The sequence below is a fragment of the Cucurbita pepo genome, chromosome LG11 (genome assembly GCF_002806865.2).
Source record: "Cucurbita pepo subsp. pepo cultivar mu-cu-16 chromosome LG11, ASM280686v2, whole genome shotgun sequence".
Lineage (NCBI taxonomy): Eukaryota > Viridiplantae > Streptophyta > Magnoliopsida > Cucurbitales > Cucurbitaceae > Cucurbita > Cucurbita pepo.
This window is the reverse complement of record NC_036648.1, coordinates 3,975,456-3,986,724: the sequence shown is the minus strand read 5'-3', so window position 1 is coordinate 3,986,724 and position 11,269 is coordinate 3,975,456. Positions and strand designations below refer to the sequence as shown.

The 11,269-nt window shown below is 34.3% G+C and overlaps 1 protein-coding gene across 1 annotated transcript; it reads left to right on the top strand.

The window, feature by feature from the left end:
• Positions 1-6: 6 nt before the first annotated feature.
• LOC111805503 (cadmium/zinc-transporting ATPase HMA2-like) lies at positions 7-2,701 on the top strand (the record flags this gene model as incomplete). The annotated part of the gene is made up of 4 exons (XM_023690606.1): positions 7-341; positions 429-631; positions 1,378-1,580; positions 1,653-2,701. Coding segments are annotated over 4 exons (1,473 nt in total), but the record flags the coding sequence as incomplete, so codon positions are not given.
• Positions 2,702-11,269: the final 8,568 nt, after the last annotated feature.

Genomic DNA, 11,269 nt, shown 5'->3' with positions numbered 1-11,269 from the left:
TTTTTGTATGCAGCTGTAGTTGTCATATCAGCTTGTGTAGCAGCCATTCCAGCTGCACTGAGAGTTCACAATCTCACCCATTGGTTTCACTTAGCTCTGGTGGTCTTAGTGAGTGCCTGTCCCTGTGCCCTTATCCTCTCCACCCCGGTCGCCGCCTTCTGCGCCCTCACCAAGGCCGCCATGGCCGGTGTTCTCATCAAAGGCAGCGACCACCTTGAAGTTCTTGCAAAGATTAAGGTTGTAGCCTTCGACAAGACTGGCACAATCACTAGAGGTGAATTTGTGGTGACAAATTTTCAAGCTCTACGAGATGATATCAGCTTCCACACCTTACTTCATTGGTAAATATTGCACAAAAAACTTCTCACCCAATTCGTAATTCATTGAAATTTTCATTTGATTGATTCAAGTGTTTGTGTTGAAATCAGGGTTTCGAGCATTGAGAGCAAATCAAGCCATCCAATGGCAGCTGCCCTTGTCAACCATGCAAAGCTGCTTTCTATTGATATTAAACCTGAAAAAGTTGAGGAATTTGAGAACTTTCCTGGAGAAGGTGTTCGTGGGAAGATTGATGGGAAGGATATTTACATTGGAACTACAAAAATTGCTGCCCGAGCTGGCTGCTCGTCAGGTTTATTATGATCAAACCCTCTTTTATCTCCAAACATGTTTTCGGTTAGGAATCACGGTACTCCATTTTGAACTTATCCTCTCCCGGAACAAAGTACACCATAGAGTCTCCCCTAAGGCCTATGGAACCCTAGAACAGCCTCTCCTTAATTGAGACTCGACTCCTTCTCTGGAGTCCTCGAACAAAGAGTGAACAAAGAACACTCTTTGTTCGACACTTGAGGATTCTATTGACATGACTAAGTTAAGGGCATAGCTCTAATACCATGTTAGTAGTTAGTAGTCACGACCCTCCACAATGGTATGATATTGTTCACTTTGAACATATGCTTTCATGACTTTGTTCTGAGCTCCCTCAAAAGGCCTCATACCAATGTAGATGTATTTCTCGCTTATAAATCCATGATCATTCTCTAAATTAGTCAATGTGGGACTCCTTCCCAAAAAAGTACACTATAGAGTCTCCTCTGGAACCCTCGAACAACCTCCTCTTAATCGATGCTCGACTCCTTCTCTGGAGTCCTCGAACAAAATACATCATTTGTTCGACACTTGAGTTACTTTTGACAACACCTTCGAGGCTAGCAACTTTTTTGTTCGACACTTGAAAATTCTATTGACATGGCTAAGTTAAGGGCATAGCTATGAGAAATCACGACCCTCCATAATAATATGATATTGTCCACTTTAAGCATAAACTCTCGTGGCTTTGCTTACATAACCTTAATATAAACTTAATTTCTTCAGCTATGAAGTTAGAGGAGGAAATGAAACAAGGCCAAACCCTTGGATATGTATTTTGTGGGGAGATGGCTGTCGGATCCTTTGGTCTTTCGGATTCTTGTCGGTCAGGAGCTAAAGAAGGCATGGAGGAGCTCAAGAGTTTTGGCATTAAAACAGCTATGCTCACTGGGGACTGTAATGCAGCCGCCATGCACGCCCAACAACAGGTTTTTGTTCATGTTTTTGTTAAGTGAAATTAGAATCATTCAACATTCATAACGATGATGAGTTGTTTGCAGCTGGAGAACGCGGTTGATGTGATCCATTCAGAGCTTCTTCCAAAGGAGAAAGCAAATGTGATAAAAGAATTCAAAAGGGATTATGGAGCAACCGCCATGGTTGGCGATGGCTTAAATGATACCCCAGCATTAGCCACAGCTGATATTGGCATATCAATGGGCATTTCTGGTTCACCTCTCGCTACTCAAACTGGGAATGTCATCTTAATGTCAAATGACATCACAAAAATCCCACAAGCCATCAAATTAGCAAGGAAATCTCATGCAAAAGTTGTTCAAAATGTCATTTTGTCAATCACTACCAAGATTGCAATCCTTGGCTTGGCCATCGCCGGACATCCGCTCGTTTGGGCGGCCGTTCTCGCCGATGTCGGTACCTGCCTATTGGTCATCTTGAACAGCATGCTTCTCTTGAGAGGAAGTGATCATAAACATGGGAACAAATGTTGCAAATCTTCCAAGCTGTGTTCGACCAAACATGGACGATGTGATGGCAGTAACACTCGACCGTCTCATCATCATCATCACGATCATCATCACCATGATCATCGATGCCATGTCGTCGATGATAAATCGCCTAGTCGAGATAATCACAATCGAGATTGTGGGGATAAATTTCATCACAATCATTCAAATAATGGGAATTGTTCAAAGAAAGTGGGTGAACCCAATTGTAATTGCCACTCACATCATCACGTAGCGATTGACATTCATGAAGGTACGAGAGAGTAGAGAAGAAATAAGAAGTTTCTTATGAAGAAGTAATGATTGGTGGAGTATGATGGGAGAGAGAATATGATATGAAATAAGGCGCCTTAGCCAACGATTTCGAGGTAGACGACGAGAGTGTACTCTATATGTTGTTTCAAGATGACAACTAAATAGAGTATTAATTCTCGAATTTAGAGATATTTTATTGTATTTTTCCGTTCCTATGGCTTTCTTGTCTTTAGCTTTGCATGTTAGAGTCATTCAATTATCAATAAGGATGAAATTGACCAAACACTTTATGCTAGTGACATGGTACAAAAATGAAAAAGTTGTGGTTAGAGAATTAAAGTCGAGTAAATTTGTCTCCTCTGAGGAAAGTTAGAGCATGCAACTAAAAGAGAAAATGCTAAAATTTGTGATTTTTCAGTGTTAATGTCTTAATAAGATTTTTTTAGTAACGGAAGGGAATCAACTATTCATGTACACGTCCAAACACATTGGATGATAGTTTGATTTTATAAAAAATTAAAATAAAGCATTTGAATGGAAGAAAGAACTCTATTTTCTTAGAAAATGTTATTGAAAATTTTCTTTGGTTATTTTATGACCCCAATAATAAGTAGATTCTTTCTTCTCCACCGTAGATGCGGTTTTTTTTTTTTATTTTCTTTTGTCAACCCATGTTGTCTCTTTTTTTCTCTCCTTCAGCTACCAAATATTGAAAACTGAAAATGAGAAATTAAGAGCCTATTTGGTAATGGTTATCGCGAATTCTTGACTCTTCCTTCTCCACCAACAATAGAGGATTCTTTTTTGGGGTTTTTCTTGTAACTACACCCGTAGATATTGTGTTTTTTTTACTCAGCAGCTAGGAGATATTGAAAACTGAAAATGAGAAATTAAAAGCTTATTCGATAATGGTTATTTTATGACTGGAATAATAAGTGGGAATATGTGAGCTCTTCCACTATAGCCGATGTTATCTTGTTTGGATTTTTCTTGTTAAGAGCTAGTAAATATTGAAAACTGAAAATGAGAAATTTAAGAGCTTATTTGGTAAGGGTTATTTAATAGAATAATAAGTATGACTCTTTTTCTCCACCAACATTAATGTTGTATTTTTTGGGTTTTCTCTTGTCAACTTCATTAGTAGATATTGTCTTTTTTTACTCTTTCTCTCCGCTCTTCCTTCCCCACCGACCGTGGATGTTGTCCTTTTTTTGGTTTTCTCTTGTCAACTGCACTAGTAGATATTATCTTTTTTGGATTTTTATTGTTTACAGCTAATAAATATTAAAAACTTAAGATGAGAATTAAGAGGTTATTTTATGATCGGAATAATAAGTAGGACTCTTTGTTCTCCACCAATAATAGATGTCTTTTTTGGTTTTCTTTTGTCAACTTCAATATTGTTTTTAATAAGTAGGAATGTGTGGGCTCTTCCTTCTCTACCGATAGTGGATGTTGTCCTTTTTTGGTTTTCTCTTGTCAACTGCACTAGTACGACAGTGGATGTTGTCCTTTTTTGGTTTTCTCTTGCCAACTGCACTAGTACGACAGTGGATGTTGTCCTCTTTTGGTTTTCTCTTGTCAACTGCACTAGTAGATATTATCTTTTTTGGATTTTTATCGTTTACCACTAGTAAATATTAAAAACTTAAGATAGAATTAAGAGGTTATTTGATAAAGGTTGTTTTATGATCTTAATAATAAGTAGACTTTTTGTTCTCCACGGTCTTTTTTTGGTTTTCTTTTGTCAACTTCAAAATATTTTATATATATATATATATATATATATTTATATTGGCCTTTTCTTGAAAGTTGCTAGAAAACTAGAAATGAGAAATTAAGAGTTAATGGTTATTTTATGACCGAAATAGGAATAGTAAGTAGCAATTTGTGTGGGCTCTACCTTCTCCACCAATAGTAGTTGTCTTTTAAGTAGATGTTGTCTTATTTGAATTTTCTTTTGTTAGTAGATATTGCCTTTCTTGACTTTGTATGGTCAAACGCTACGAGATTCTGAAAATGAGAAATTAATAGCTTATTTGGTAATAGTTATTTTATGACCGGAATAATAAGTGAGAATTTGTGGGCTCTTTTTTCTCTTGTCTTTTTTTTGGGTTTTATCTCGTGTCAACTGTACCAGTATTTTTTTTTTTTTTTTGTCTAAATATTGAAAACTAAAAATAAGAAATTAAAAGCTTATTTGTAAGGGTTATTTTAAGACCACTCTTCCTTCAATGTTGTTGTTTTTTTTTTTTTTTCTTGTCAACTACATGAGTAAATATTGTTTTTTTTTCTTGGACAGCTAGTAAATATTGAAAATTAAAAATGAGAAATCAGGAGCTTTTTTGTTATGGTTTTTTATGACCGAAATAATAAGTGGGAATCTATGACTCTTCCTTATTGATAGATGTTGTCTTTGTTGGTTTTCTCTTTCCGATATTGTCTTTTTTGGCTTTTTCTTGTCAAAGAGATATTGAAAACTGAAAATGAGAAATTAAGGGCTTATTTGGTAATGGTTATTTTATGGCCAATAATAAATGAGAATTTGTGTGAGCTCTCCCTTCCCCCAAGTAGATGTGTTTTTTTGGATTTTCTCCTATATTGTTTTTTTTTTTTTTTTTTTTTTTTTTTTTTTTTTTTTTTTTTTTTTTTTTTTTTTTTTTTTTTTTTTTTTTTTTTTTTNATTTTACTTTTTCTGAGATATTGAAAACTAAAAATGAGAAATTATTTCTGGAGAGATATTGAAAACTGAAAATGAGAAATTAAGAACTTATTTGGTTGACCTAAATAATAAGTGGGAATCTGTGGACTTTTCTTTATTCACCGTGGATGTTATCTTTTTTTGGGTTTTCTTTTGTCAACCCCACGGGTAATATTGTCTTTTTTGGCTTTTTCTTCAAGCTAATATTGAAAACTAAAAGTGAAAATTAAGAGCTTATTTGTTAATGGTTATTTTAGGACGGTAATAATAAGTGGGAATTCTTGTGGGCTCTTCCTTCTTTATTCACGGTGGATGTTACTTTTTTGGGTTTTCTTTTGTCAACCCCACCGGTAATATTGTCTTTTTTGGCTTTTTCTTCAACGGCTAGCCAATATTGAAAACTAAAAGTGAAAATTAAGAGCTTATTTGTTAATGGTTATTTTAGGACGGTAATAATAGGTGGGAATTCTTGTGGGCTCTTCCTTCTTTATTCACGGTGGATGTTACTTTTTTGGGTTTTCTTTTGTCAACTCCACTGGTAATATTGTCTTTTTTGGCTTTTTCTTCAACGGCTAGCCAATATTGAAAACTAAAAGTGAAAATTAAGAGCTTATTTGTTAATGGTTATTTTAGGACGGTAATAATAGGTGGGAATTCTTGTGGGCTTTTCCTTCTCCACCAATTAGATGTAAAAAAAAAAAAAAAAAAAAAAAAAAAAAAAAAAAAAAAAAAAAAAAAAAAAAAAAAACTTTTTCTAGTCAACAACTCGGAGATATTGAAAATTGAAAATAAGAAGTTAAAAGCTTATTTGGTAATGATTATTTTATGACGGGAATAATAAATGAGAATCTGTGGGTGCTTCTTCTCCACCGATGATGGTCTTTGTTATGAATAGTTGACCGTTCATTATAAGGTAAATATCTAGATATTTGTCTTACATTACGAGTTACCATATTTGCCATTTTATTAAAGGCAAATATATTGTATTCATTTATTATTCTTTCCTTTTATCGCTATTTCCATATTATTTGTATTTTACCATATTACTGTATTCTGTAAATGATTATAAATAAGAGAACTCTCACCACCATTTAGGTGTGGTGGATTCAGCAAACATTCACATGGTATCAGAGCCCTTTCGGTTTAACAACCATGATCCTGTCTTCTCTATGGCTTCCGAATCTTCTTATCATCTTCTTCCTTTCAATACTCTAATCCATATGATCACCATCAAACTTTCTTCCTCCAATTATCTTATCTGGAAATGCCAACTTCTATCTCTCCTTGAGAGTCAAGACATGTTGGGCTATGTCGATGGAACTATGGTTCCACCACCTCGCTTTGAATCAGAAACCTCCTCTTCCTCCTCAACACTCAACCCCAAATGTTTGGCATGGAGAGCAGCAGATCAACGACTTCTCTGTCTCCTGCTCTCCTCTCTCACTGAGGAAGTCATGACTGTTGTCGTTGGTCTATCTACTGCACGTGATATTTGGCTTGCGTTGGAAACTACGTTCAGCCATCAGTCAAAAGCTCGTGAACTGAGACTCAAGGATGACTTGCAGTTGATGAAACGTGGCACCAAATTTGTTGCTGAGTATGCTCGTGCCTTCAAAAAAATTTGTGACCAACTTCATGCCATTGGCAGACCCGTCGAAGACATTGATAAAGTGCACTCTATGGCTTTTTTGGATTTTGGATTTTAGATTTGTCTTGTTTAGAGCTAGGAAATATTGATAACTGAAAAAGAGAAATTTAGAGTTTATTTAGTATTTTATGACCAGAATAATGAGTAGGACTCTTTCTCTTCGTAGATGTTGTCTTTTTTTGTTTTTCTTTTGTCAGCTCACGTGTAGATATTGTCTCTTTTGGTGTTTTTAGCGAATGTTGAAAATGAAAATGAGAAATTAAGAGTTTATTTGGTAATGGTTATTTTAAGACCGGAATAATAAGTGAGAATTTGTGTGGGCTCTTCCTTCTCTACCAAAAGTAGATGTTGTCTTTTTTGGTTTTTTTTTTCTTGTGTAGATATTGTCTTTTGGTAATAGTTACTTTATGACTTGAATTATAAGTGGGAATTTGTGTGCCTTCTCCCTTCTCCACTTGTAAATGTTGTCTTTTTTTGTTTTTCTCTTGTCAACTGCACCAGTAGATATTGTCTTTTTTTTTTTTCAATGAGAAATTTAGAGCTCATTTCGTAATTGTTATTTTATGACCGGAATAATAAGTGGGAATCTGCTCCTTCTCCACCGACAAAAGGTGTTTTTTTTTGGATTTTCTCTTGTCAACTGTCCTACTAGATATTGTCTTTTTTGGATTTTTCTCGTTGACAGATAAATATTGAAAACTAAAAATGAGAATTAAGAGCTTATTTGGTAAATAAGTATGACTCTTCCTTCTCCACCAATAATAGATATTGTCATTTTTATGTTTTGTTAGTCGACTTCAATTTTTTTAGTTAACAGCTAGAAAATTGAAAATGAGAAATTAAGAGTTTATTTGTTAACAGTTATTTTATGACGTGAGAATTTGTGTGGGCTCTTCCTTCTCCACCAATAATAAATGTTTTCTTCTCTATGTTTTTTGTTGTAAGTAGATATTGTCTTTTTTGACTTTTTCTTGTCAAGAAATATTGAAAACTGAAAAGGAAAAATTAAAAGCTTATTTGGTAATAGTTATTTATGACTTGAATAAATTCCAGTGGGAATTGTGGCTGTTGTGTTTTTGGGTTTTCTCTTGTCATGATATTGTCTTTTTTGGATTTTCCTAGTTAACCCACGGTAAATATTTGAATAGTGAAAATGAGAAATTAAAAGCTTATTTGGTATTGGTTATTTTATGACTAGAATAATAAGTAGGACTCTTTCTCCTCCGGAATAGATGTTGTCATTTTTTGGGTTTTATTTTCTCAACTCTTTGACTTTTTCTTGTCAAAAATATTGAAAACTGAAAATAAGAAATTAAGAGCTTATTTGATTATAGTTATTTTATGACCGGAATAATAAGTGGTAATCCGTAGGCTCTTCTTCTCTACCATGGTAGATGTTGTCTTTTTTTTAGTTTTCTCTTCTCAACAGCTAGGAGATATTGAAAACTGAAAAATGAGATATGAAGAGCTTATTTGGTAATAGTTATTTTATGATCGGTGGGAATTTGTGGGCTCTTCTTCTCCACCCATAGTAGATGTTGTCTCTTTTGTGTTTTCTGAGTTAACTTCAACCACAAATATTGTTTTTATTTATTTATTTATTTATTTGTCTAACAACTATGAGATATTGAAAATTGAAAATGAGAAATTAAGAGCTTAGTTGGTAATAATTATTTGATGACGGGAATATAAGTGGGAATATGTGGGCTCTTCCTTCTCCACTGATAGTAGATGTTGGGGTTTTCTCTTGTCAACTGCACTCATAGATATTGTCTTTTTTGGCTTTTTCTTGTCAACAACTAGGAGATATTGAAAACTGAAAAAATGAGAAATTAAGAGCTTATTCGTAAGAGTTATTTTATGACCGGAATAATAAGTGAGAATCTGTGAGCTCTTCTTTCTCCGCCAGAGTAGATATTGTCTTTTTTTGGGTTTTCTCAACCGTACCAGTAGATATTGTCTTTTTTGGTTTTTTCTTGTCAACACCAATAGTAGAATATTTGCATAATCCACCACTACACCAAAATGGTGTGTGAAAGTTCTCTATTTATAATCAAATAAATTACAACAATAGCATAATCCACCACACCTAAATGGTGTGTGAAAGTTCTTTATTTATAATCAACTAAATTACAAGAAATAGTAATAAATAGAAAGAACAATAAATGTAAAGATACTTATGGTAAGAAGTCACGTATCTAGATATTTGGCTTATAAGAGAATATCAAATATGATATATATGGGAAACTATAATTTAGTACTAGATATCCTTAACACTCCCCTGCAAGCTAAGTGTCGGATTTGAACGAACGTGAAGCTTGGATTTGAAAAATTCAAATAGAGGTCGAGAAACACTTTTCGTGAAAATGTCGACAACTTGGTTCAGAGGAGGTGTAGAGAAACACTTTCTTGGCGATCGAAAACTGCAGAGGGATCGACGCTCAGCGGCGATGCTGCCTTAGCTTCGGTGAGAATATGTATAACCCATGAGAGGCGACGATGCTGTCTTGGCTTCGGTAAGAATATGTCAACCCAAGAAGTAGAAGGGGAAACCTAGAGCAAGGGACAAAGATAATGTTGAAGCCAGAAGATACATTATAACACTCATGGAACCCTAAACATGCATACTATACATTATAACACTTATAACATACTTGGAATGCATGAAACATGCTTAGCCTATGGTGGGATTTTAAATCTATATGACATACTTTATGCATATAAATTTTCTATTTAATTAAAACATACATTCATAATGCATAATTAATTAAACACACTAAAGTGGGTTGGTTTTGGCATTTTAAAGCAAGCAATTAACTAAATTATTACATTAATAATTAAAAACAACTTGAGCCGCTCCCGAGGATCACGAACTGGGCGAACCAACCCTTAAAAACGTTGAATCGGACCCCAANAATTAAAACATACATTCATAATGCATAATTAATTAAACACACTAAAGTGGGTTGGTTTTGGCATTTTAAAGCAAGCAATTAACTAAATTATTACATTAATAACTAAAAATAACTTGAGCCGCTCCCGACGATCACGAACTGGACCAACCAACCCTTAAAAACGTTCAATCGGTCCCCAACGACAGAAAAAACACCCGAACCGCCTCTTCCATCCTCTTCGGTTCAGCTTGCTTATCTCTTCCATTTTCGATCAATTACAACCTAAAGTGGACTCTAATGACTTTATAAAAATTACAGACCTTTCTTCATTTATTAAAGCCCATACACCTTAGGCTTATTACAATAATTGTATCAAATGGAAGCATAAAAAAAATGCCAAAACCAAAACCATCCACTTTAGCAACCACAAATTTCATTCATGAAATGGTACCCACGATGATCAAATTAATGTAAATAAAGTGCCTAAAACTTGCTCTGATACCAATGGATGGTGTTAATATAACACATACGGAAGCAATTTGGATCTTAGGCACTTTTAGAACATCAATTATAGTAAATAACTAGCATGTTCATAAGTATTAAAACTTAATGAGTTTGAATACTAACCTTTTGTAGTTCAAACTTCTTTTTCCTCACGAACCGGTTTCGAACTACCACTAGTGTCTTCTCCACTATCTTCCGGCCTTAGAACGGGATTGTGAAATTCGGTGAGTGACTAAACTTGGGAGGGATTTTATATATATAAAGAGAGTGTTTGTGAGAGGTTTTTCTCAAGGGTTTTCCACCAAGAAGAAGAAGACATTTCATGTACCATGATCACTCTATTTAAAAAGTCATGTTTGCATGTTCATGCAAATTTGAGTTCACCAAATTTTGACACTTAAAATTCCACTCAAACTTGTGGGGTTTATTTGGTAAGCATGCAAGTTTGGTTAAACCAAATTTTGACATCTCAAAATTCCACTAACATGTATTTTTCCATTAAATGAAGTAACATTTTGACTTTCTTCATTTTAATTCAACAATTAATTTGAATAATTAATTTCAAATTAAAGTAACATTAAATGATTAATTAAACTATTTAATTAATATTTAATATTAATTCAAATGCCAATCCCAATCAATTCCGACACATAATTGATTAAGATATTTAAATCTTATTTAAATATCTCAGATTCTCTCTTTTCGTTTATTTCGTAAATAAAATAAAATTGCGGTTAAATATATCGTATATATGTAACGCATATTCCCTAATTTGAATTCGAACACTTCGAACTCACTCGTCACACTGTTCTATGGTTTAGTCCGATATGAGCTAGCAGAGGGACCTAATGGACCTATAGATCATGGGCTCCAACGATTCAAGATTAACCGATTAAACTCATTAACCTGGTTAACCAACATTCGTTAACTACTAGGACACTCCACTATAGCCTAGTAGTTGCACTCCCCTCACTATAGATATATTTCTGTCCATCTGATATAACCATGATTAGTAAGTCGATCCTTCACAGGTTGTTCGTAACTAGAGCTGGGTCAATTTACCGTTTTACCCCTGAAGTTACTTCTTGTTCCTTATGTCTCACTGATCCTCTAATAAACAATTGGTTTGTGGTCCAACCAGTAAACCGAA